This window comes from Micropterus salmoides, unplaced genomic scaffold (genome assembly GCF_014851395.1).
Source record: "Micropterus salmoides isolate LMB-PRFRI ecotype aquatic unplaced genomic scaffold, ASM1485139v1 Ms_hic_scaffold_15, whole genome shotgun sequence".
In the NCBI taxonomy this organism is placed as follows: Eukaryota; Metazoa; Chordata; class Actinopteri; order Centrarchiformes; family Centrarchidae; genus Micropterus; species Micropterus salmoides.
Window position 1 is genome coordinate 14269586 of NW_024040596.1, and position 26756 is coordinate 14296341.

The 26756-nt window shown below is 39.0% G+C and overlaps 3 protein-coding genes across 3 annotated transcripts; all 3 read left to right on the forward strand.

Moving 5' to 3' along the window:
- On the forward strand, positions 1-16966 carry col28a2a (collagen, type XXVIII, alpha 2a). Its single transcript, XM_038720470.1, has 36 exons — positions 1-136; positions 419-993; positions 1620-1640; positions 1772-1831; positions 2875-2928; positions 4521-4565; positions 4648-4674; positions 4756-4800; positions 4924-4968; positions 5200-5253; positions 6680-6748; positions 6859-6927; positions 7094-7162; positions 9050-9118; positions 10400-10468; positions 10562-10630; positions 11022-11090; positions 11202-11273; positions 11419-11487; positions 11577-11648; positions 11813-11881; positions 12029-12097; positions 12197-12265; positions 12361-12429; positions 12514-12582; positions 12779-12847; positions 13087-13155; positions 13244-13324; positions 13762-13797; positions 13891-13927; positions 14362-14919; positions 15019-15119; positions 15156-15335; positions 15445-15706; positions 15999-16190; positions 16290-16966. Exons 1-36 carry the CDS (start codon positions 1-3, stop codon positions 16295-16297), a joined length of 3696 nt encoding a protein of 1231 aa, XP_038576398.1. The 3' UTR covers positions 16298-16966.
- An 890-nt stretch (positions 16967-17856) lies between these two features.
- Positions 17857-22414, forward strand: bbs5 (Bardet-Biedl syndrome 5). The gene is made up of 12 exons (XM_038720483.1): positions 17857-18032; positions 18377-18459; positions 18550-18615; positions 19481-19530; positions 19807-19934; positions 20027-20162; positions 20489-20584; positions 21054-21116; positions 21236-21370; positions 21629-21712; positions 21944-21967; positions 22069-22414. Exons 1-12 carry the CDS (start codon positions 17971-17973, stop codon positions 22168-22170), a joined length of 1029 nt encoding a protein of 342 aa, XP_038576411.1. The 5' UTR covers positions 17857-17970; the 3' UTR covers positions 22171-22414.
- Positions 22415-22512: 98 nt separating this feature from the next.
- Positions 22513-26452, forward strand: klhl41a (kelch-like family member 41a). Its single transcript, XM_038720481.1, has 6 exons — positions 22513-24222; positions 24298-24455; positions 24576-24683; positions 24774-24959; positions 25610-25756; positions 25890-26452. The coding sequence occupies exons 1-6, from the start codon at positions 23005-23007 to the stop codon at positions 25999-26001; spliced, it is 1929 nt and encodes a 642-aa protein (XP_038576409.1). The 5' UTR covers positions 22513-23004; the 3' UTR covers positions 26002-26452.
- The last annotated feature ends 304 nt before the right edge of the window (positions 26453-26756 follow it).

Genomic DNA, 26756 nt, shown 5'->3' on the forward strand with positions numbered 1-26756 from the left:
ATGTTCCCCTCCTTTACGTCGGTGCTGCTGGTCACAGCACTGACCAGTGTCTGGGCCCAAGAATTTTATGAAGAGACCAAAACAAATAAGAAATCCAGGACCAAACTTGTGGCTGCAAATATTCGTGACGGACAAGGTAAGAAAATGAATGAAAAATACAATGAATTAATATATTTTTGGTGCACGAAATTCATCATCATGTTGCTGACCAACAAAGGATAAGCCTGAACTTGTTTATGCCTTACTCTGTATTCTTGTTATCGCTCATCTACAATTTCCCCCCTATGTATGAGGACTTTGTAAGAAACAAATACATAATTTTTGAGTAATGTATAATGTAGTCACTTAGTCAAAGTAATACCACTTGTAAAACATGTTTCCAATAGGGAGTCCTTCATCCTTTCCTGTATTCTCACAGCTATCCTAGATGAGGACTGTAGCTTGGAGCTGTCCTTCCTGTTGGACAGCTCTGAGAGTGCTAAGGACAATCACGAGCAGGAAAAGCAGTTAGCTATGAACGTGGTGGACAGACTCCAAGGGGTACAGCTGCAGACTGGCCGCAGACTGAGCTTGAGGGTGGCTCTACTGCAGTACAGCAGTCATGTTATAATAGAGCAAACCTTCAGAGACTGGAGGGGCACAGAGAACTTCAAGACCCATACAGCTCCCATCATCTACATCGGGCATGGCACCTACACCACCTACGCCATCACCAACATGACCAAGATCTACCTGGAGGAATCCAGCCATGGTAGCATCAAAGTAGCCGTGCTGCTTACAGATGGCATTTCCCACCCCAGGAACCCTGACATTTTCTCTGCTGTTGCGGATGCCAAGAACCAGGGCATCAAATTCTTCACTTTGGGCATCACCCGGGCAGCCAAAGAGGCAGCCAATGTAGCCCAACTCCGTCAACTCGCCAGTTCCCCAGCCTCCCGCTTCCTGCATAATTTGCAGGACGAAGACATTGTTGAAAAAATCGCCACTGAGATTGTGAGTATCCTTGTCTGTTTGAAGGCGGCACTGACAGGAAAGGTCATGTGTTTGCTTTAAATAAGCATCTGTTCAGAGTTGACACATGGACAGGCCTGTTCAGGTATTCATGAAGAGATGGAATGATGGCAATGCTCTGGAGAACCAAATGAAAAAAATGTCTATGACAGCTCTGGCTAATAAGGTTTTAAGAAAACACAGCTTTAAGAAAATACTGCATGACATCTGCATATGCATATCCCCCTAGAATTTCCTTTGTCTTGCAACCTCACATTACATTCCTTTAAGGAGGTTAAAAGTGATATTCTTTATACAGTAACAAATAACTTTAGATTTTAAACTGTGATTCTTCTGTCACTTGGTTTAAGTCATTATTGTTAAAGGACTTGTTTTTAAAGTTGAAGTATTTAGGAATGTTTTTTGTCTTTATCAGTTTTTCTTCTTTCAATTTTAAGTGCCTATATTTTTGGTTTCCCCAAACTACTGTTTGTATGAAGTAGTTTTACAGGCATTCATTGTGCTACATTAAATGAAAAAACTGATCGGCTTCACTCAGCAATGCCTGATGCAATATTGCTACAATTCAAATTCTGTCAGATAATAATAAGCTTTTGTTTTCTTTGCAGATCAGCTTGGCTGATGAAGGAGTAAGTATTGTTACAAGTTGACAACTCATATATAGAATCTTTTGACATTAAAAATGTGTAATTGAGTGAAGGTGCCCACTTTGAATGTATAGAATTACAGCTTAGCAAATGTGTCTTTCTTTTTTTTTAAGTGCCCTCTGGTTCAGACATGTACTTGTGAGAAAGGAGAGAGGGGGCCAAGCGGGCCTGCGGTGAGTATTTAGCCCCAAACCTTTCTAGATATCCCACAAACAAAGACAAGTTTCCTTTGAAGTGTCGGAAGTGGGTTTGTCAGAAGGAAGGATTCCTGAAATCCGTCTAGGCAGAGAAATCTACCATGTTGCTGATATTTTAGGAAAGGTAATTGTGCAGTTTTGAACAGTCAGGATAATTAATTGCTTTTTCCCAACAGTGTAACTTGCAGGCATTTGCACAAGCAGCGTAAGTGGAAAGATGATCCTGTCCCACATTCTAAAAGTAAATCTATGGCAACAGGAAAAAGAGAGGAGAGAGAGTGGTGTGATATTCCCAGAGATACATGTTTGTTGCAACTCGAGTCCAGTCTCAGCCAGTTATTGTGCATTTCTCGTGTAACATAAGTTGTCTGCCATGGAAACCAGAGGCACCACATTCGGAGCTCCACTACCTATAAAACTGGACCTTTGTCCACCATAAATCACAAATACAACCCCTACTGCCACGGTAAATTACACAGAGATAGAATGACCTTAGTAAGGAGTACCAGATTTCACACATTTCTGTATGATGCTAAGAGAAGATGCTCCCATTTACTCATATGAAAACTTCCACCCAAGCCCCCTCCTCAGATAAAAGATAGCAACCATCAACCAGATGATCGTGTTGCTGACAGACAGCTGCATGACCATTAACCAGGTGCTTTCTACTCAGAGAGATTCTTCAAATTCTTACACTCAGACTTGGAGGCTCTCATAATTGCTCTCATTAGTGTAATGGTCACAAACTAGCGATTCCTGGTGGATAGCAACTGACACACACTGTCCAGGTGCAGCTCAAGGGAATGACCCCTGATCCTGTGGACAAGACACCTCATGCCCACATATGGCTTCAGCTGTCATACAGCCCTCACATCCATAAGTACATACTTAACACACATTCAGACATCACCCTTTCCCCTCCTCTGTCTTTCTCAAACAATAAATATTTAGTACTCACCAAGAAGAGAACAAAATGTCAATGGAATACATCTTAACCCTGATTTTGTCTCATTCTCTAGGGGAAAAAAGGTCGACCCGGAGATGATGGAGCCCCAGGGCTTAAAGGGCAAAAGGTGCGTGCTCATTGACATATGAACTATGAATTTCTTAGGTGGTGGGCTCTTTCAGGAGTCAAATAATATTTCCTGAGTGCCCCACACATACATTCTATGTTTGAATTTTGGAAAATGTTGTAAGGATTCCTGAGCTGGGTCAACCAATATCTGAATTGTACAGAATGAATGTTTATAAGCAAATAGTTAACATAGGTACTAGTAATTTGTTACAGATACGTACAATAATTAATAATGATATTATTTAAGGCATTTCCTTATAATATTTTTGCTCATAAAATAATACATGACCGGCTTTACTGCACATGGAAACCATTATCTGTGTGACAGACCACCGTCACTACGGTTGAGTAATCTCTGTGACTGCCATACCAATGAGCCTGGCTCTTTGGCGTTGCGGTCAAGTTGTATGTTTGGTAGCCCGTAGACCCGGGTTTGAATCTGGGTGGGGTTACTGCTCTTGCCTGTCAGTCACATATGGTGCTGTGAAATTGTCAGAGTATACACTGTGACTGCCATACCAACATCACAATGTATCATTACCAATGAATATATAATTTAATCAAGTCCAAAAGGGTGGTGATCTGTTCAGTGGCAAACTTTATAGTGCTCTTTGAAGAAATAAGTTGAAAATGTCAAATGTAAACACTCGTGTGTAATGAACCAAACTGACTTACCATATGACAACATTTAAGTTCATGCTTTGCAACTGTTTGCCCCTTACTTACACAGAGCAGTTAGTTTCTGTTACTACTCATGGCTTTTCTTCCTTCTCTTCACCCATCTCCTGTAGACAAGGTTTGATTTTAGGTACTATTTTATTTTCTTTATATTCGCCCACTGGGCCCTATTTTCACACTTATCACTGCCACCCTAACGATATGTTACTGTACCTCCCTTTAAATACTGGTGATGCCCATTAGTGACCTTAGAGTCCCTGGAGATGTGGAGATGGTTGGATTTACTGCACTGGATGTTGTGGCACACGATATTTCTGACCACATCCGCCCCGATTCCACCTACACACCCCTCATCAGTGATTGAGCATTTGCCATATCTGTACCAAGTCTGGTTTACAGTCACATCCTTCATTTTTTATAGTTTGCTATAGTTGTGCTATAGTGCTATAGTTTGCATCTTTTTACCTTAGTAAAAAGATGGAGTTGGATGGATGGTGTTTGAGTATACACAAATGTTAATCTGACTATGTGACTTTTTGTAGTTTTGTCCATTTTCATGCTTGTAAAAAATGCTACATATTGTGAATATTAACTAGCCATGAAATACTAATCTGTTAAAATAGTCTGTTAAAATTATTAGAATATGCATCATACATTATGAATAATCATAAAAAGCTAATTTATTTAATATCAACTCACTTATGGGACTTATACATATTAATTTTAAAATGCCTTTTCAGTGACAGTGGTTTCATTTTTTCATCTATTTTTTCTTCTTTTTTTTCTCTTCTATACCAGTTTATACCTGTATTTTCAGACTGTCTATTCTGTGTTCATGTATTTACTTAACAGTAGCTTGTATAAACTCTTATTCATTGATAGAATGAGGTAGTGTACTTTCTCTCATATCAGGGTGAAGCAGGACTAAGTGGTCTTCCTGGGCGAGAGGGTGCTGAGGTAAATTGCACTATTCATGACCAAAATGTAAAAAATATTCAAAACTGTATATAGTTTGTTCACTCATTCATTTGATTTGCAGGGAAAACCGGGTTACAAAGGAGAGAAGGTAGGTAATTGAAATTAATGTAAATTATAACTTTTTATTTGTTGGAAACAACTCAAGCCTATCCAATACTTTTATACACAGGGTGAGAGGGGTGAGTGTGGCACTCCAGGAATCAAAGGAGACCGGGTATGAGTGCACCGTTGACGTTACACATATTAAATATTATGTTTCCAGTTGGATAATTCCTACTTACTGTACATACTGTGTTTGATCTTGCACTCTTTCTCTTCACTGTGGGATGTGCTTCAGGGTCCGGAGGGTTCAGTTGGAACAAGAGGACTTAGAGGTCTGCAGGTCAGTAATATTTTAGTAGTAAAATATGCATGTTTATAGAGCTTGTCTTTGATTGTTAACACTTTATATTGTTTTAAAAAGCAGACAATACTAGAGGAAAATTATCTTCATATGAAAGAAAACAGCTGCAGAATCATTTGTCATTATTTCCTTCTATCCGATTGACACACACACATGTCCAAATGTTTCCTGATATTTCTTTATTAATGGCTGTATGTTGTTCCTGCCCAGGGGTTACCAGGACCACATGGAGACATTGGGCCAGAGGGCCCTCAGGGAAAGCAGGTCAGCTCCTTTTGAACAACTTTTACTTACCTCATCGTGCACATCTGCTGTGACCTTTACATTTCCTTTCATGATTCATTCAAACACGAGTTTGGAGCTTTATCGCCCCGGTCTTTCCATGCAGCAAAGAGGTCTGTTTGTCTGGTAATATACCCCTGTGTGAACATTTGGCAATGAGCCAAAGTCTTCCCTATGATTATTGTTATTCACCAGCAAATGAACCATCAGCAAAAATCTCACTACAGGTTCTCCTAATGGCTTGTATCCTGTTTCTAAACACAGACTAGAAAGAGCCTACAGGACTGTCAGCTTCTCCAACAAGACCTGCAGTTAAAAACGTACATGGAAAGTCAGTTTATGCTCAGTGTTTCGCCATGTGAGGACATGTAGGAAGCATTTGCAAAGATTTACAGGACTCTGGGTGGTCCCTATGTAGTATACTTTGTGATCATCCATAAAAAAAGAATTTTTACATACTCATTTTATTTATATATACTGTATTTCTAGAAGAAAATCCATATTTAAATATGAAATTTCAAGTGTGCCTCTCCAAAGTACTCACAATCAAAAGAGGGTGACACTTTAATTAATAGTTCAGGTTAAATTTACATGAAATGCACTAAAATGGCACATGGAAACTATATATTATATTCTGTTAAAACAAGCTAAATGATTACATGGCTCTGCATTTGTTTTAGGTAAAAGCCAAGCAAATATTGTAACTAATCCAAACTTTGATGGAGTAAAGAGCTTCCAACAGTTCTTTGTTATTATATACCTTTGTTTGGGGTTTTTTGAACTTTGAGACATTACTGGAGCTCCAGTTTGACTCTTATTTATCCCAACCTGCAGAAAGGAACCAAATATCCTGTCCACTATACCCTATTACACAACACCTAAAGGGATTACGGTATTAACTTCAGCTTCAAAGGAGTGTGTGTGTGTGTGCTTGTGTGTGCGTGCGCTCCAGAATAACTAACTTTAACACTGATTAGAAGAGGCGAATGCTGGCCCCAGAGCAATTGTTCATTTACAAATGTCTATGTTAAGTAAAACCCAAACTCATTCTCTCATTTCTAAGATATTATAAATGGCCTAGGTTTACCTTTACTTAGAGCTGCTGTGCAACAATACAACATTACTCTGTGCTCTGATCAAATTTGGCTAAAAATAGCTCAGCTGCTGGTTTGGAGGGTCGTAGAACTTTTCAGTGGTGCAACATAGTGATTTTACACAATAAATGAAAGACAAAGATACTTAATTAACAGTCCAGGACTCATGTCTTTTTGGTATATTCAGAATCAGAATTTCCCAGCTTAACATGCTACTTCCTGTCTATCAAGACGCATGTCCTTTTGCCATATTGATACATGATTGAAGATTTAATGTACACTAGTGTTAAGTCTTATTTTGTTTGTGATTACAGGGTGAACGTGGCCCAGCTGGCCCTCCTGGAATTCAAGGGGAAACTGGTATTGGACTACCTGGACCAAAAGTAAATGGATTATCCTCTAAATATTCTCTTGCACTTTGTGAGTGTTTAATTTCAATTTGCTTATATTTGGGTTTCTCTTTTATATATAAAGTAACTATATAAATCTGCAGGGTGACATGGGATTCCAGGGCCGACCAGGTCCTCCTGGTCCTCTTGGAGTTGGTGAACCTGGCCTTCCTGTAAGTGAAGAAGAAACAGAATCTGTGCTATGGCAAACTGTTGGATGTTTTTGTGTCTGTGATGTCCATATTTATTTCAGTGGAAAATGTGATCTGTTGAGAAAGCCCATAAGCCTATAAAGACACTGTTTGGCTGACATATTGTACACTCTGGCTTTGTTTACAGGGACCTCAAGGACCACAAGGTGTTCAAGGGGAAAAAGGACCACAAGGAGAGGGGTTTCCCGGACTGAAGGTATTATTTTGGAGACCAGGTCAAAACTAGAACATACCACAATGCTCTCTATTTGTCGACCAGCAAGAGACATTCTTCATAAAAGTCTGAACACTTAAACAACGTTACATACAACACAACATGAGTTACAAATGAAGTACACAACAATGAGTAATTTGTTGTTCATCAAGTAATGCTTCAAAAGTATCAATAAAAGTTAAATTGTTGCAGAGAACTGTCTTACATAACTCATGCACTGTTGATGATTTGTTATGACATTAGTCAAAAATGTGTCATCCATTGAACAAGTCCAGATTTTTCAACTTGCATGACCACATACATTTAAAAAGAGCATGTCAATGGTATTCAAGGACACTAGCCAGGATGGACATTTTATTCAAAAATATAAATAGAAAGATTGAGGTAAGCAAAGACGTCGCTATCCCTTTACGTATATATCAATTATTCTGTCAAGGTGCTCTTCAGCAAAGCACTTAACCCCCAGTGAAGTGAAGGTGTGTGAAACTGCATACATCTCATGTACAATGCTGCCGGAAAAGTAATTAAATCCTAAATTAAGCAGACAATTACATTAAAGTAGTCAGGAAATACCTTAAGAACCAGAAGTTGCTACACTCTAACACTCTCTAAGGTTATGGCTCATTCATTTGATGTAGCATTTTCCCTATAGTTCCATACAGTTGACAGGAAACGCAATGATAGAGCAGTGGGGATGACATGCAACAAAGGTCATCTGGAAATGAATCATTCCTTTGATTCAGTTACTAAATTAAATTAGTCTTTGTTGTTGCTCCTATGCTGAATGTCAACCTGATATCAATGTAAAATTAGACACTACAGATATTCATTAATTGATTAGCAGGACCTATCTCTACCATGTTAACAAACAATCATAAATTATAACTGCTTAATCCAAATTATCAATCATCAGAAACTAACTGTTTTCAGTTTGACCATGTTTACAACCTACGTACATAAACATGGCATGTATGAGTTGCTAGAATCCTTTGGGTGTAGCTGACATTACTTATAGAAATAACTCTCAGACCCCCCCCCAAAAAACATTAACAACAAAGCACATTGGATATCATGACTGGAGGTCACTCTGCAGTTCATGGCCTGCATCTGTCAAAGCCAAATCTCACTCTGTTCCAGCTCACTGACTCACAACTCAGGTGTTCACTCTAGCATTACTACTCACTATGTTGATCTGTTAAGCTTGTAAAAACTGTGTTTTTTTTCACCATGCTGCAACATGCTGCACTATGTGAAGTCATGTTTTATAATACACGACGCAAATACCATCCAAGATTTTGACAAGATATGCACGAATGGGCACAATGGTATATGGCTTAAAGTATAAAATTTACCTGAAGCTAATTACTAATAACAGCATGTCTTACTGTGCAGCAGCATAGAAAAAATCTAACCACAAAAGTGAGATTATCCAAAAAAGAGTGAAAAGAATTGCATCAATATCTTCTCACAAGATCACACTTGTGGGTAAAATTGGCAATAGAAAGAGCATATGTGGTTGTTGAGGATTCTCTGTAAAGAAATGTAAGCACACTTTTACTTGTTAAAAAAAGCTCTTGGAAAATGAGAAGTGAAAAGTTAGTATGATCAGGACCTCATGTCTTCATTTTCATTACACTTGGATATTGTTCAGGCTGCTCCCATCAGCAACTTCTTCACTTCATAATTCACTAACAAAGACAGGAAAAAACTTGTACGATCTTTTTTTTGATCAACCACAAGAGGGTAACAGGAGCCAACGTGCTCTTCTGCCATACTCTCCCTTCACTGAGAACAATGCAGACTTGGCTGTGAACCAACGGCAAGTGGCTGTGATGTAACTGACAGAGATGACCTGGTTTTGTTCCACAGGGGGATCGCGGGCTTCCTGGACCCAGGGGGCCAAAGGGACAGCAGGGTGCAGGAATCAAAGGAGAAATGGTTGGTTTTATAAATTCATCATCTAAGAAAGAGAACAATACTGCAAACACTCAGGTCTACAGATAAGATTATACAAGTTCAGTCATTTTAATTACAGGAGCCCTGTGAAGTTTTCTTGTAAACTAACAAAAGTCATGTTTACATTCAGTGTTGCTCACCAAAGCACGTTGTGTGCGTCACTGACGTCTAACCAACTTGTTGTCTGCCTTTCCTTTCAAATAAAACATTTGCGAAGTAGATTTTTAAAAACATTTTAAAACCTGCATTGTTTACATGTTTGCTAGCGTGCCGTTTTTTGTTTTCATTAGCATTGCTGGCAGATTCCAGTGTTTCTTGGATTGTTCCCACTACCTGTTAATCGTTGTGTGAAACCTTTGGCATGCAATGTGAATTGTGTCACCCACATGCATGCACGTGCAAGCAAAACAGGGACCCAGTTGTAACAAAGAAACTCCACAGGGCTACTAGAGGTCAGACACTCCAGGTTACCGTTTACATTTTAAGTAATCAGGTTTGTGTTTTCAGTCAAACATAACGAGGGTTATGGTTTATGTGCTATAATGGAAAGGACCATTCATGTACTATTAATGCAGTTTCTAAATTATCTGGTTATTTCCTGCCAAAATGGATAGGCACTGTGCATAGGATACTCTTGAGTAAAGTAAAAGTAAAGTGTGACTGTCCTGGTATAATTTTATTGAGGATCCAAAAGCAGGATGCAGAGGCAGAACTGCTAAGGTAAAGAGGTAGTTTACTTGGTCTTTGTTCTTAAACAAGTTTCAGCAACAGTTAAGTTGTCATTGAAAATAAACAAGCCCAAAAACACAGGTGGAGATCATTCGCAGGCAGGCAAACACTGATCTAAGGCTGGAGCGCCATAAAGCACAATGAACGATCTGGTAAAGATCTGGAAGGGGATGAGAGAGGAGATGTTAGTACTGACCGGGGTGAATAATGAACAGAGAACATAAAAATGTATTAAGACGAACCCGAACCCATGAAATTAACATTCAGTTCTGTGTGCTTGGTTTTTCTGTACAATCATTCTTCTGGTGCCACACTTCGCCTTTAGCCTTATATTACGATTATATCATCCACTATTCTAACATCTGCTCACTCCGACGTTACAGTGAAAATAATGTCTTGTCTAAAGGTTTTGTTGTTATTAACACCTTATTGCTAGATATTGATTATATAGGTAACATATGCACACATGTAGTCAAGGGAGTTACTGCAAACTGATACTTCTGTATTAAACTGACTAAGGTGTTTTACTTCCAGGGTGAATTGGGGCCTCCAGGTCTTCCAGGGCCAACTGGGCTGACAGGAGTGGGCATACAGGGAGAGAAGGTAGGTTCATCTATATTTTCACAATGTCCCACTGACACATAGAGTTACAGGACATTCTGCACTGAAGTCCCTCTAATCTTTATCACTGCTCAGGGAATCGAGGGTCCAAGAGGTCCACCAGGAATCAGAGGACCACCGGGAGAGGGTTTACCTGGATCTAAGGTTTGTTTAGAAACCTACTGTATGAAATGCAAGATTGCATGTGCTTGTAAGGTCAGAGAGAGAGCTGGCACAATAGTTAACTTTTGTAACAGGTCAGTCTAGTTTTACAATTTGATACTGTCCTCTCACATCATTGTGAAGCAGGACGAGTCAAAATCGATTTTTTAATCATCCCAAGTTTCCTGTTGTATGAAACAAGTAGCAAACAAGGTACAAAAGACAAAGGACAGAAGTTGAATTTACACCGTTACTGCAAATCAACTGTCTATAAGGTTAGATTTTTGAGTATTTTTTGTGGTTTGAAAAAAGTTGTAACTTTACGGTAATTTGGATTTGACATCAGATTGGACAGACAGTATACTGTGTGTCACCATGCTATTTCTATTCCTAGGGAGACCAAGGTTTACCAGGAGAGCAGGGAGCTCCAGGAGAGAGAGGCATTGGTGAGCCTGGTCCAAAGGTAAGACAACGTAGGCCTATGTCCTGAACAAGTCAATAGTTATTGTGTATAATAACATATGGGGAGTGCCACTGTACTGAAAAATCTAATAATACAATTTTACTGTTACAGGGAGAGCCTGGATCAGCTGGTTTGGGTGGCCTGCATGGTCTTCCAGGAGAGGATGGGGCTCCAGGGCAGAAGGTAAAGGACATTATGCCAACTTTGTGGAAAACTTCCACTACCTAGTAGTATCTGAACTGTACGTTCCTTTCCTTTGTTTCCAGAGTTATTTGTGGTGGGTTTAAAAAATATTCTTTCTATATCTCATCTACCTCTCTTCTCTTAGGGGGAGCCTGGTTTACCTGGTTTAAGAGGTCCAGAAGGAGCACAAGGAATTGGCATTCAAGGGGAGAAGGTATGTTTTAGGTTACACATCCTTGTGTAGTTCAGAATTTAAATGACAACAATTGTTAATCCGATGATGTGTGCTGCAATCCCTCCCAGGGTGACCAGGGTCTGAGGGGCATCCGTGGGTTACATGGGCCTCCTGGGATCTCCGGACCCTCTGGGCCAAAGGTAAGAATTTATTGTGGTTTGATAGCTTCCGTGATGAAGTAGTGTAAGCACCTATGAATAGAGCCAAAAGACAAATCTTCTGCATGTGGTTGGCAGCACAATTGTTGTTGAAATAAAGACAAACATGAATTAGATTTTAAGTCTCTTGCCAACTTCCACTTTAGGGTGAACGTGGATTACCAGGCCAGCAGGGCATGCCAGGGCAGCCAGGACGGTCCATATCAGGCCCAAAGGTAAATGAATAAAGATGCATCATCAAACTCTTGGCACAGAGGTTGACAAGCAGCAAGCAGCCAGAAGAACTGCCAGATAAGGTCCGATGTGATGCATAAACATTGATGCCATTCTTCATCACTGTGACTTTATTGTCTTGTCTCCAGGGTGATGTAGGCCCTGCTGGTCCCTCTGGTCCTGTTGGGGAAACAGGCCATGGGTTACCTGGTCCAAAGGTAAACACTGTAGCCTTTATTTTTTAGAACATTTATTAACCATATTGTTCTAATCAGCATAATGTTGTTGGTCTTCATCACTAAATTCTGTTTAACCAGGGTGACCGTGGTCATACGGGTTTACCAGGTCCAGTTGGTCCAAAAGGCGAAGGCATCCCCGGCCCTGTGGTGTGTATCATCAACATTTTGCACACTGAAATTCTGGAAGCAGGGAGTCCTGTGCAAGTTGGCATGGTCTGAACTTATTTATGTGCTTATATTAGGGTCCTCCAGGCATGTCAGGCTTCCCAGGCGAGCCAGGCCTGGAAGGGATAGGAATTCCTGGACCCAAGGTTTGTGTTTATATGTCTTTTGGTTTGTCTTTTTTTGCATGGGAATGCTCACAATGCATTTGATGATTTCATTATCATTTTTAGGGTGACATTGGCTTCAGAGGATTGCCAGGTTTGCCCGGCCCACCTGGAGAGGGATTACAAGGACCACCTGTAAGAAACATTATCTAACCTAAACCTTGATCCAATTCTAATTAATATTCTCATCTGAATCATAGCTAATACCTACACAAATTAAACCTTTGACAATAAGATAAATGTTCTGCTATGATTATTTACAATGCGCAAGTTTGCAGGTTGTTTTTGTCATAAACCAGAGGTCTGACAACTTTTAAACATTTGTTTCAAGGGTAGTGTTGGGAGGTCAGGACCTCCTGGTCCAACTGGACCTCCAGGAGAGGGTATTCAAGGCCCAAAGGTAAAGGTTGCCACTGTTTTACTGTTTTTCATGCAATTCATGCAAAGCTCATCGGGATTTATTCATATTTATAGTTTCTTGTTCACAGTAAGAGCGAAGCAATATGATGTACTCAGTCGGTGTTGACATGTTACTCAATATAACTTCCTGACAAACTCGCTGTAGGACAAAACATAATAATTTATGATCCTCCAAGAGCTTGGAACACTCCTTTATGATTCAGTAAAATCTCATTTCAGGGTGAACCAGGATCTCAAGGTATGACTGGGCCTAGAGGGCCTCGAGGAGATGGATTTCCTGGAGCTAAGGTGATAGATTTACACTTATCTTTCAAACATTTTATTGATATCTGATTAACTGGTCTCTGACTGATGAATTACTCTTCGGTTGTCACAGGGTGATCGTGGATTACAGGGTGAGAGGGGAATGAAAGGTACAAAAGGAGACTTGGGAGATCCTGGAGTCCCTGGTGAGGGGGTAAGCAGAACAGATTATAAACTCCACTTACTTGACAATGTACTACCTGGACGAATGAGATTGATTAAAACAAACTGCTGGTGATTAACGTGAGAGAGACCTTTAAAGAAGGGGCACATTTTCTTCAGATGGGCTTCTGCTGTGTGGCTGTTACACAAATGGGCTAGAAATGAGTGTCACTGCAAGACTAGATCCTGTACCTCTCATAATCTAGAACAGTGTGCAGTATATGCAGTCTATGAGAATAAGTATACTGTCAAAAAAGATTAGCTGTTTGATAGTAATTCAATTTTACATAAAAATAATTAATTTTACATAAAAATAATTAATTTCACATCCATCACCTTAATCTACATCACAGTCCTATGAGATAGAGCTATTTTTAATAACACAATATGGAAACAGTAATGTTGTTTTCAACTTTTCTCCCATCCCAGGGAAGGCCAGGAGCAAAAGGAGACCCAGGCCTCACAGTACGTTCATCAGTTCAACCAATGTTTGAACATTCAATTTATCAACGTGTTGTACGTTTGTACTAATAAAAATGTTTTCATATTTTTTTTTAGAGAGAAGACATAATTAAGATGATCAAAGAAATTTGCGGTAAGACTACAAGCCAAATCTAGGTTATTGGTATAATCGTGAATAAGTATCTGGTTTCCAAAGGGAAAGCATGTGGCAGTGTATAATATGCAATAAGACTGGACATATCTTTGAACTGACAAATGGCCTGTATGTAGAGCCAAAGTATGAAAAAGTATGAAAGGTGTTGTATTCTCAAATTATTATTCTCATTATTCTCAAATTATTCTCAATGGTTTGGTTCAGATTCTGACAGCACCATATTATACAGTACAAGCTACACTTTTTTCTAGCAGTAGTCAGATCACTTGTCACTGTGAAGATCCCCTTTCACATTACACATTCTTATTTTTATTATTACAATAAAAATATTGATTAGAGCAGCTTTAAATGTAGGTCAGTAAACCAGAGTATATGACAGTTGTCAAGTGGTGACAGTATTTCATTGTTTTCAGGATGTGGCATCAAGTGCAAAGAAAGGCCAATGGAACTTGTGTTCGTCATCGACAGCTCAGAGAGCGTCGGCCCAGAGAACTTTGAAATTATCAAGGACTTTGTCACCAGGCTGGTGGACCGGACCACAGTTGGACGCAATGCCACCAGAATCGGACTGGTCCTCTACAGTCTGGATGTCCATTTGGAGTTCAATTTGGCTCGCTACATGAACAAACAGGATGTTAAGCAGGCAATCAGGACAATGCCATACATGGGTGAGGGCACCTACACTGGCACAGCCATCAGAAAGGCGACTCAGGAGGCTTTCTTCGGCGCTCGGTCTGGAGTCCGAAAAGTAGCCATCGTCATCACTGACGGTCAAGCTGACAAACGGGAGCCTATCAAACTTGACATAGCTGTGAGGGAAGCGCATGCTGCAAACATCGAGATGTACGCCCTCGGGATTGTCAATTCTTCTGATCCTACGCAGGCTGAGTTCCTGCGAGAACTCAACCTCATTGCCTCTGACCCCGACAGTGAACACATGTACCTTATTGACGACTTCAACACTCTAACAGGTGACAATCGTAGTCAGATGTTGTAATTATACCTTCAGCAGTATGTTCATTAAAATATACACTTGCCAAGTTAACTGATTTCTTAATTTCTCTTTTCAGCACTGGAGTCTAAACTCGTCAGCCAGTTCTGTGAAGATGAAAATGGCGCCCTTATTTACAATCACATTACAAATGGACACTGGAACAGCAACAATGGGCATGTGCATGGTACTAATGGAAACAACAGACATGGAGAGAACACCAAGGGAAATAATGGCCACGGCAATAATGGTTATGTTTATGGAAACAATGGATATGGGAACAACGGGAATGGTTACAATCACCAAGAGGACATCCAAAATCAGAGACACACCAACAGCCGAGGCCGTGGAGACACTTTCACGCTGCCCATCAGTGCGGATCCTCTCCCTGTTCAGGTCTTCGCTGAAAACTCATTCTGTATTCTACACTGTTGTCATTTTCTTTGCTGATGGTACAAAACTCATTGCAATACTGATGCATTTTTATGTTGTCGTCTTACTCTAGGTGTTGGATGAAGATGATGATGGTGAAGATTTAGACTTGAGAGCCCATGCACGAGGCAGCAGTACTACAGCTGTTGTTAACAAAACAACATCTTTATTGCCTGTGAGAGAGAAAAGCTCCGTCTACAGTAAGGCGGTCTTATCATCTTCATCATCGTCTACGTCTTCATCATTATCTGCAACATCTTCATCAACACTGCGCTCAGATTCATCTTTAAACGCTATTCAGTCGCAGCCTGTGGTGAGTCCAGTCCTGCCTGAAGGTAAGTTCTGCACTCCTGCTCAATAAGGCTTTTTCACAGAGGAGATTTTGACATGTCAAAGTAGGGAAAGCACAGGAGTAAATAATAAAATCTATGATGGCTTCATTGCGTTTAGCTGCTTGGCTTACTGGGAGATTTGAAGGGACCAGAGCCATCATTAATGTTACTAGTAACACCTGTCCTTTTCCTAATATGACATGTCAAAATATCTGCTGTGAAAAGGGCCTATTCTCATTGAGTACACAAGTACTTATCGGAAAACATGGATCTCATACACCATTTTTTTCTTCAGAAGCCCCTGTTCTTAATTCCCGCTGTACCCTCAGCTTGGACCAAGGCACCTGCCGGAACTATAGCATCTGGTGGTACTATGACAAGCAGGCCAATGCCTGTGCACAATTTTGGTATGGAGGCTGTGGTGGAAATGATAACCGTTACGAAACAGAAGATGAATGCAAGGAGAATTGTGTTCTATTCAGAACAGGTACCTTTTGTACATTTTAAACACCAAATGGTCACATTCCCTTATTATTTATTTTCTAAATAATATACTTACTTACTCACTTACTGTCTTGTCCACCAGCAGGATAAAAGAAGAAGAAGAAAGTGGAATTTACTACTCTACAATCCGCTGATTGTGAGGCATTCTGTCAGTCATGTTCAGAAAATTGAATGCACTGTTCTGACTTTTGTCCCCACACACAAATGCATTTTCTGATCAAACAGCAAAATGCTGCTAAAAAGTGATCAATGGAATCAAATCCTGTTGGTGTTTTTTTAACCCAAATGAATGACTAATTGATCAACTTCTACATAAAAACAGACTTTATTACCTCAAAGAAATTATATTGTGCTTGATACACCAGAAGAAATTCTACATTCAGGGTCTGGCTCTTCTGGCTTCACAACTACAAAAATGTTACTACATTTTAAATGGATCTGTAGATCATTCCTTTACCTCATGCAGTACATACACTAAATATATTTCTAGCAAGACAGCAATAATAAGATGTTTGTTTACCTTGTTTTTTATGTGATTTTGCGGAGTACTTTTGTGTGTGTTCTGTTTGTTGTTATTACAATATGTCGATTGAGTTATAACTGGCAGCTGCAATAGAGGGTAACTGGGAACTGCTTTCAGAGGTCTACTGTGAACATCATGTTGAGATGAAGATTAAGCCCTTCTGAAAACCATCTATTAAAGGCCTCTCTATTCGGGCAGTGTGTGTATATCAGAATTAATGATTTGTATGTTTTAAATAATAAAATATAAAATAATGTTGCCTATTTTGTATGTGTTGTATTAAGCTTATTATTTAGTTTATTTATTTAGTAATAGAAGATGCAGTTTAATCTCAAACAATGTTATTGAAAATTCAGAGTAAATAAAATGAGAAAAATAGATTTGTATTGAGAAACTTTTGATTCATAATGTATTTTTAATTATGGAAATAACCTAAATTTAACTGTATAACAAAGTTGATTTGTATTTTCTTTCTAATGTGAAGCACATTTTGCATGAAGTATTATATGTGCAAGTGTGACTTATCTTTCTCTGTCCGTGTGTTTTTAACATCTTTATTGGTAGGCCTTTGTAGTACACATGCCTTTAATCACGCACTAATTAGGAGTCCCATTGGAGCATTCCACACCACAGTCATACATCTTTATAGCACACTATGACTTGAAGGACAGATGTTTCACCAAGCAAATGCCCCCCATAAAACATATCTCTGAGCTCTACTGCAACCAGAAATGGAAATATTTGAGAGTTTAGTGACATACTGGCATGTACTGAAATGCCCATTTAAGAGTATAAGTAATTTTCAACTTATTAACATGTCACTGTCAATATTATATTACACAATGGCAATATTATATCAGCTTTAATAATATATAATGTTTCACAGGGATTCTGAAATAATAAGATACATTGCACTTGACAAGAATATTAAATTTAAATTAATACATTTTGTGTTTTAGTATGTTGTTCTGATCTTGTTGAATACAAAAAATGTTCTGATGTACTGTTTAGAGGTCGGAATACTTATATTTATGATGTATCTAAATGTATTGTACAAATTTGAGATTGGGAACATGTCTACGGTCTTGTCCTTTGGCTTGCCGTCTGTTGCCATGGTGATTATGACGCTAGAGAGGCTTTTTCGGATTAGCCAGTGTTAGCTAACTGGTAAACCAAAGAGATAGGAAGCTAGTAAACATTACTAACCTACGGTAACCCGAGAGAGTAATAAACTGCAGTCATGGCATCTGTTTTAGATGCTCTCTGGGAAGACAGAGACGTTAGATTCGACATAACAGCACAGTACGTTGATGTTACCGCACTGAAATCCGTATTATTCCACTATGGTACCAGCTAGTTATCTCAGCTACGCTAACGTTAATTGGCTAACCAAAGTTAACGTCAGATAAAGGATATAATTCACCTGCTGGATCACGTTACTTCTAAAATACAAGGCTTTAGCTTTATATTTGGTCGTGAAAAACGTTTTACGGGAGCTTAGTTTTATGCCGTAGACTAACGTTAGCTGAATACTAACGTTAGCATTAAATTTCTGTAACCTGCTGTGATACACTTAGCTAAGTTAGCTAAATTAAACCTCAGCGTTCACTTATCTATCTGATCAATCTGTCAAATCTATCACACAGGCAAATGAAAACTCGTCCAGGAGAAGCACTAATAGACTGTCTTGACTCTATAGAAGACACGAAAGGAAACAACGGAGATCGAGGTAACGTTAAGTAACTTTAAGGTTAACACTATCTGTGTAATCTGTGTGTGGCGGGTCACCTAATAACTGCTGATGTCCACTCTTTTGTAGGACGACTGTTAGTAACAAACCTGAGAATCATTTGGCATTCTTTGGCCCTACCAAGAGTCAATTTGTGTGAGTACACCTGCATGGTTTATAATTTATTTGTTGTATTGTTTGAGTCTGTCTCCACCAGCAGCTGAATGTTTCTGCCCTCTCTTGGAAATGCATGGCATTAAATGACCTTACTAAATGGCATTATGTGGCCATATTCAAAGTATTGAAAACGTTTTCATTGTCGGTTTTATGACTTTACCGTATGTTTAGTTTTCCTTTTAGCTTAAACATAAACTAAATATAAAAATGTTGTGAGGGACCATTGCCACCAATTTCAGAATAATCCAATAGCTTTTACCATTTGGTGAGATTGTTTTCATGTTGGTTTGTATAGTATGTTTTATGTTGAATCAACTTTATTTAAAAGTGTTTAAATGAATGAGCACTACAAGTAATATTGAGTGCTTTAAGACAATGGAAAGCATACTGAAAAACAGAATAATAAACAGACACTTATCAGATATTATATTAACGAAGCACAGTCGAGATGACTTGAAAAAGCCAAGTATTTACATTTACATTTTACATTTACTCATTTGGCAGACGCTTTTATCCAAAGCGACTTACATTTGAGGAACAACATACAAGCATCAACAGAGCATCAACTACAGATCTACAACTGACAAAACATACTAGTAAGAGCAGCAATAAATACTAGTAAGAACTCACAGTACATATCACATCAATGGGGTAGATACCTATGGAAGGAAGTAAGAGTTAACAAAAAGTGCAATCTATACAAGATCATTGTAGGGGATAGAAGAAGAAGAGCACAGGCAGTGCATGTTAGAGGTTAGAAGTCAGAGGTGTTATAAGAGGAAGTATTAAACCATATGAAAAATCTAACAAACCTAAATGCAAATCTCTTTTTTTTTTTGGTCAGCTGTGGGCTACAACTCCATCATCAACATCACAACAAGGACAGCTAACTCAGTAAGTAAACCTTTTTTTTATTTCTATAACTATTAAATATATATATATAGTATTTGTTTGATTCTTCTATTTCATCACATATATGGTTTATATCATAGCTGCTTCTTAAATGAACAAATGTTTGATTGCCCCAAAGTAATTCACTTTTAAAGTGAAAACCATTTTCAATCTAATTTATGCAAGGACAAAGCCAGTAACGGCAACATTGTTACATCATGGTGTTGAAATAAATAATAAATGTTAATGCTAATTTATGAATTGCATGTTGTTTTCCAGAAATTGAGAGGCCAAACTGAAGCCCTCTACATCTTGACAAAGTCCAACAACACAAGATTTGAGTTCATTTTCACAAATGTGGTTCCAGGAAGTCCGCGGCTCTTTACTTCCGTCATTGCTGTACACAGGTAAAACAACACTGAGGTAATGTTCAATTACAGATTACATTCTCCATATACTGTATGTCCTACTAAATATGTGGTAATGTTTTTTGCTACAGGGCCTATGAGACATCTAAAATGTACAGGGACCTGAAATTGCGAGCCGCTCTTATTCAAAACAAGCAACTAAGACTCTTGCCCCGGGAGCAAGTGTACGATAAAATTAATGGAGTTTGGAATTTATCCAGTGATCAGGTACACCCCTATTTAGAATTTCTCAGACAACATACACATTCAAACTTAAACTGAACTAGCTCTACATAAGGAGAGTTGAAGTTTTACATTGCACATCCCAAATGTATTGAGGTGTGTACTTTCCATTGTCATTTTTAACAAGTAGTTGTATGAAAATGTTAGTTAACAATGTAACAAGTGATTTTCCTCATTTAATTACATTGTTGCTTGAATATGAATTCTTCCTAAAGAGTCCACATCTCATACATGGCAGATAATTTGAAGTGATTATTGGAGATATTTAGTTTGCAGTAAAAGTAAGAGTTCATTTTCCTTCTTTCTTTTAGGGTAACCTTGGAACCTTCTTTATCACCAACGTTCGGATTGTGTGGCACGCAAATATGAACGAGAGCTTCAATGTCAGCATTCCTTTCCTTCAGATTGTAAGTACAGTACACTAAATAACCTTACCTATCCAGTCCTCACTTTTTACCTGACTTGTCAAGTAAATGGGTGAAACTCACATAGAAAATGTCCATGGCAACTACTAGCAAGCCCAGATACTGTAATGTAGATAGTAGTATTCATAACTTAAAAAACAATTATTATGTACCAGCCCAGTTCACATAAAGTCATAACAAACATACACACCATCTATTACTGTATGTGCTAAGGAGCCCCTCAGCAAGACGGGAACCCTGTGTGATTATTTATTGTTGTATTTTTGCTGATAACATACAGGCTGAACTGAGGTAGTTTCACTTCAGTCATAGACAGACACCACTTTACCTTTGTACATGAGCTGCTACTAATGATTGCATTTCTGTTGTAAAAAAAAATATATTGTTTTACTTTCAGTTTGAGGTTATATGTATTTTAATTGTATTTTTTTGTCTTTCCCCCTCCCCAAAGTGGTCTATCAGAATAAGAGATTCAAAGTTTGGTTTGGCTCTGGTGATCGAGAGTTCACGCCAGGTAACCTGCTTTACTCTACTCACATTCACCTGAACTGATCACTGTATAGTGATTTAATACCAGTAATTCAGGTTTTGTTGCTTGTAATACACAAACACACTGTCCTTTCTTTTTTTTAGAGTGGGGGCTATGTGCTGGGGTTTAAGATTGACCCTGTGGATAAGCTTCAAGATGCACTGAAGGAAATCAACTCTTTGCATAAGGTGTACTCTGCCAACCCCATCTTTGGAGTGGAATATGAAATGGAAGAAAAGGTAGGCATCCATGCACAGTATTAGAATCATCACCTCAATAGTATTACATTAAAATATGTCAGAAAGTGTACACTGTTGAAACTGGCAACAAACTTTAAAATACTCTACATGTACATTTTTTAAAACTGTCATTTTAACAGCTGATTATTTTAAATCTACATTTCCGTAAATGTTTTAAATAACCCATTGAAGCTTGTTTTTTCTCCAGTTAAGCTGATCTTGTTGTCATAGCGCTGTTTGTCCTAACAATGATTTCAGCCCCAGCCGTTGGAAGAACTCACAGTGGAACAGCCTGCGGATGATGTGGAAATTGAGCCCGATGAGCAGACCGATGCTTTCACTGTGAGTGTGCCACCCTTATACTCATTTGTCCTCTGGGAGTTAATGGTTTAGTTTTCAGACTCTCAGAATAGCTGTTAGCGCATGCCCTTCAGCATAATGAACAAACATAAATTTCTGTTGCCTAGTGCTCGTGTTTGTACAGAGTAATGCTCATCGGACAACAATAACATTACAGACTTGTCCCAGTTATTTTGATTAATTGTATGAATTGTGTGTGTTGCTTGCCTACAGGCTTACTTTGCTGATGGAAATAAGGTAAAGTCTCACAATAAAATTTTATGTCCCGCTATAGTTGTAAAATATGTTGAATAGTATGTGGCATTATCATAATAACATCTTTTGGGCTTTTCCAAAAGCAACAAGACCGTGAGCCAATTTTCTCCGAGGAGCTGGGCCTCGCCGTTGAAAAGCTGAAGGATGGCTTCACACTCCAAGGACTGTGGGAAGTTATGGGCTGAAATAAGATGAAACATCTGTGTGCTCTCTGTACATATTGTGACTATAAAGGCAAAAGTACATTTATTCATTGGGTAGGTTAAATGTTGTACAGTTTATGTGTAGATACATTTTCATAAAAAAGAAAATACCAATTTACATGTATAAAATATTTATGGTGGGGATATTTTTACAAAACTTTTGCAGTGATTTAGAATGTGAAATATAATGCAGTTTATTTAAAGCTATTAAATGTATTTAAGTAGATATTGGAGTGCATTTTTTTTTTTGCCTTTCAATAACATTAATGCAGTAGGTTTGTACTGTGCCTCATATACAATTAATTTGTATGTGGAAAGAACACAATGAGCTGAACACATAACTGCACAAGGCACTAAAGTATTTTAAAAATCTAAAAAGAGGACAGACTGTCACCTCCTGTGGCAGCAGCTGTTCACTGACCCTGTCTACTTTTTAGATACTGTGGATGCGTCACACACAAATACTGAATCACACTGTTGTGAAGTGGTCATTGCTATCAGGGAATTGTGATTCACTCCATGTGTAGATGTTCCTAGAATACACGATTGTATTAAATGCCAACAATATCTGTGCACACATAAAGTAGGGTACTGGAACAAATAGTCCTGCCATCGTGTGAAGTTTGTTTTAAAATTGTATTTTCTTTTGTATTTACCCAATTTGGGACTAAATTAAGTGAAAATATTCTAGGTTATTTCTGTGTGGCCATACAACAATGTTGTGCTTAATCACTAGGGTGACAGGGCTCCACAGTTGTTTTTACTCTATGACAGCTGTGTGAGCTCTCCGATTTGGCCAACCTGAATTCTTCATGGATGGGGTGGCTGGCTATATTTAGCGGGGGCACGGTTATATTGAAGAGGCTTCAGACCTGGCTGCCTATAGTTCTCTGTCTTCACCAGCTAGGACAATCTGCCGTGAGCTGCCCCACTTCCTGTCCTGACAGAATGGATCCCCAAGGCTTGAGGGAAGATCTCCGTCTGTTTCAAACCACTTTGCTGCAGGATGGACTCAAAGAGCTTCTGAATGAGAATAAGTTGATTGACTGTGTCCTAAAGATTGGAGAGCGAAGCATTCCCTGCCATCGGCTTATCCTGGCAGCTTGTAGTCCTTACTTCCGAGAGCTGTACTTCTCAGAGGACGGCAAGGAAGCAGACAAAAAGGAGGTTGTCCTGGAGAACCTGGATCCCGATGTTATGGAGGCGATTGTAAATTACATGTACTCGGCAGAGATTGACATCAACGACAACAATGTGCAGGATATTTTGGCCATTGCCAATCGCTTCCAGGTCCCCTCAGTGTTCACAGTTTGTGTGAATTACCTCCAGAAGAAGCTGTCATATAAAAACTGCCTTGCCATCTACAGGTTGGGACTGTTGCTGAACTGCACCAGGCTGGCAATGGCAGCTCGAGATTACATTGCAGATCGGTTTGAGACCATAGCCACGGATGAGGACTTCCTAGAGCTCGCTCCACCTGAACTCTTTGCCATTATCGGAGCAGATGTGTTGAATGTTGAAAAAGAGGAGGCAGTGTTTGAGACCCTCATGAGATGGATCAAGAAAGACAAAGAAAAGCGTGGGAAAACCCTAGAAGAGGCCTTTGAGTATATTCGTTTCCGTTTACTCCCAGAGAAGTACTTCAAGGAAAAGGTAGAGAAGGATGACCTCATTAAAGCCAACCCTGAGCTTCTCAAAATAATTAAAGTCATAAAGGAAGCCTTCGCAGGGAAGCTGCCCGAGAAGATAAAGGGACAAGATGGTGAAGAGGGAGAGGAAAGAAAGTTGCCTGGCTATCTGAATGATAACCGTAGATATGGCATGTATGCCAAAGACATGGTTCTGATGATCAATGACACAGCTGCCGTGGCCTACAACGCCCAGGAGAATGAATGTTTTCTTGCTGCAATGACGGAGCAGATCCCCAGAAACCACGTCAGTCTGATATCAAAGAAGAACAATCTGTATGTATTGGGAGGACTGTTTGTTGACGAAGAGGACAAAGAACACCCACTGCAGTGTTACCACTACCAGGTATAAACATTTCATTTGTATTGCAGATGTACTGAACACACTCCAAGTAATTCCATCTTGAAATGTGTCTTTCAGTTGGACAGTCTCACCGCTGAATGGATTGCTCTGCCACCCATGCCCTCCCCCAGGTGTTTGTTTGGTATGGGGGAATTTGAAAACCTCATCTTAGTTGTAGCAGGAAAAGATTTACAGTCCAACGAGTCTCACGATACTGTTCTGTGCTACGACACTGAGTAAGTTCAGTACAAAAACCATTTGGATGTACTCATTCAGTAAAATCTATTTCTTACTGAAAACACTGATGCACATTTACTGTTGAGCACATTCTCTGTTACTTTATTTGCTCTTTTTAGAAAAATGAAGTGGACTGAAACTAAAAAGCTGCCCTTAAAAATCCACGGCCACTGTGTGGTGTCTGAGAACGGGCTGGTGTACTGCATCGGGGGGAAAACGGATGACAAGTAAGATTGCAATGCCAAAACATTTTATATTAAGTTAAATTATGATTTTCTCATCACATTAACCCTTGCTGGGAATAATTCTGTCTCAAGTAAAGCAACCAATAAGATGTTTGCATACAACCACAAGAGGTCAGAGTGGAAGGAGGTGGCTTCCATGAAGACGCCCAGATCAATGTTTGCCGCAGTTATCCACAATGGGAAGATTGTTGTCGCTGGGGGAGTCAATGAAGAAGGCCTCACAGCTACATGTGAAGCCTATGACTTTGGAACCAACAAGTATGTGCTTTTAGTATTAGTATTGTATATTTGTAATCCATGCATAAGTGTTGTGCATGGATGGTTATTGTGCTGCAATACAAATAATAGGCTACTCAGGTTGTAAGTTATTATACGCCATTTTCATTTTTAAACATGACTTAACCATTTTCAAATGAAATTCAGTCAAATTTTCATAAAGGTTCAAATTCAAATTCAAATTCAAATCAGTGGTTATTAAAAGGGGAATGGGGGCATAGAGCCACCTCAGGCCAGTTGTGAAGTTGCATGAATATTATCCATGTGGTGACATGATGTTAGCAAGGCTATTCTGTATTGTTAATGACTGATAAAAATAAAAAGCATTTTTGCTGGGGTAGGGGGGGCATGAACCTTCTTGGCTTTTGAAGGGGGCTTGACAGAGGGCCCTTCTTTTCAGTTAAACCACAGACCGGTTTTTCATCCTCGTGCTTAATTTGAAGTATTTTTGGAGTCTTCAAGAGGCATACAGTATTCTTTCTTGTTCCTTAAACTGTCTTTTATCCCAACATCAAGGTTAGGAACTACAACTTAAATCTATATTTAAAATAAAAAGTCAAGGAAGTCTTGCTGGGATTTTTAAAGACAAGAAAAAAAAGACTGTATTTTAAGCTGAGTGCACCTGGTTGCAGGTGGTCACCTTTCACAGAGTTTCCCCAGGAGAGGAGTTCAGTCAACCTGGTCAGCTGTGGAGGGCTGTTGTATGCTGTAGGAGGCTTCGCCTTGATGGAGAACGAGTACAAAGAGTGTGCACCCAGTGAAATCATTGACATTTGGCAGTATGTGTTCATTTTGTTGCATTATATCTTAGAATATGTACTACTGAACAATGTAATTTCATTCACTTTCTTTTGCACTGATAGCTCTCCTCTTACAGTGATTTATAGTTACATGTATTAACTGTCTTACCAGGTATGAAGATGACAAGAAACAGTGGACTGGCATGATTAAAGAGATGCGTTACGCAGCTGGAGCCTCCTGTGTGTCCATGCGTCTGAATGCAGCCAGAATGCCCAAACTGTAAACAGTCCAGGGACAAACAAGGGACTTTCACTTTACTACTGTAGGCAAGATTATGATGTACATGCTCTTATTTAGTAGCTCATTGTTGTCATTTAGCATTTTAACATATCGGACACATGTCCCATTTACCTGTTCTGTGAGTAAAATAGTAACGTAAATGTAACATGGTTTTAATTGACTTATTTCTCCTAAGTCATCAGTGTCTGAACTTCAACAGTTGCTGTTTTTTGGACCAGAAATCATTGCTGATTCCGATCTTCTAAAACATATAATATCACTTGTTGAGGATTTCCCACCACCCCACCCCTTAAATGAGTATTTCACTGTTAACTAATAAAGGTTTGCATAGAAATGAATGTTTTCTTCTGTTAATCTAGAAATGTTCCTCCTGCAGTCAATTACATGTAACATGTATGTTTTAACTCTTTAATATTAAAATGTTATCTTCCACAGACTCACTGTGTGTTTTACACTTCAGATTGGTTGGTTTTAAAGCAAGAGGTCAATATTCAAGAGCAGAAATATTGTGTCCCTGTGCATGTTCACGACAAATTTTATTTAAAACATTTCCAGCCAATACCATTGTTTTTGTATGAGAAAAGTAACTAAAAAGAATCGACTGGATTCAACTAAAGGTTCGAATGATTCGTGTAAATTAATATACAATACTCACCATAAGCGGACAGGGGTATCAGCTGATGTTCCGGTCATTATTGACTTTACAGCTGTTATTAACTACCCTGAATCTTAACTTGT

Excerpts from the sequence above, each read along its gene's own strand:
- bbs5 (XM_038720483.1), top strand. The coding sequence starts at position 17,971 with ATGGCATCTGTTTTAGATGCTCTCTGGGAAGACAGAGACGTTAGATTC. Across the intron at positions 18,460-18,549 it reads AGGAAACAACGGAGATCGAG|GACGACTGTTAGTAACAAAC; the intron begins GTAACGTTAAGT and ends ACTCTTTTGTAG. Across the intron at positions 21,968-22,068 it reads ACTTTGCTGATGGAAATAAG|CAACAAGACCGTGAGCCAAT; the intron begins GTAAAGTCTCAC and ends CTTTTCCAAAAG.
- klhl41a (XM_038720481.1), top strand. The coding sequence starts at position 23,005 with ATGGGGTGGCTGGCTATATTTAGCGGGGGCACGGTTATATTGAAGAGG. Across the intron at positions 24,456-24,575 it reads GTTCTGTGCTACGACACTGA|AAAAATGAAGTGGACTGAAA; the intron begins GTAAGTTCAGTA and ends TGCTCTTTTTAG. Across the intron at positions 24,684-24,773 it reads GGGGGGAAAACGGATGACAA|TAAAGCAACCAATAAGATGT; the intron begins GTAAGATTGCAA and ends TTCTGTCTCAAG.
- col28a2a (XM_038720470.1), top strand. The coding sequence starts at position 1 with ATGTTCCCCTCCTTTACGTCGGTGCTGCTGGTCACAGCACTGACCAGT. Across the intron at positions 1,832-2,874 it reads GGGGGCCAAGCGGGCCTGCG|GGGAAAAAAGGTCGACCCGG; the intron begins GTGAGTATTTAG and ends CTCATTCTCTAG. Across the intron at positions 11,091-11,201 it reads TTGGTGAGCCTGGTCCAAAG|GGAGAGCCTGGATCAGCTGG; the intron begins GTAAGACAACGT and ends TTACTGTTACAG.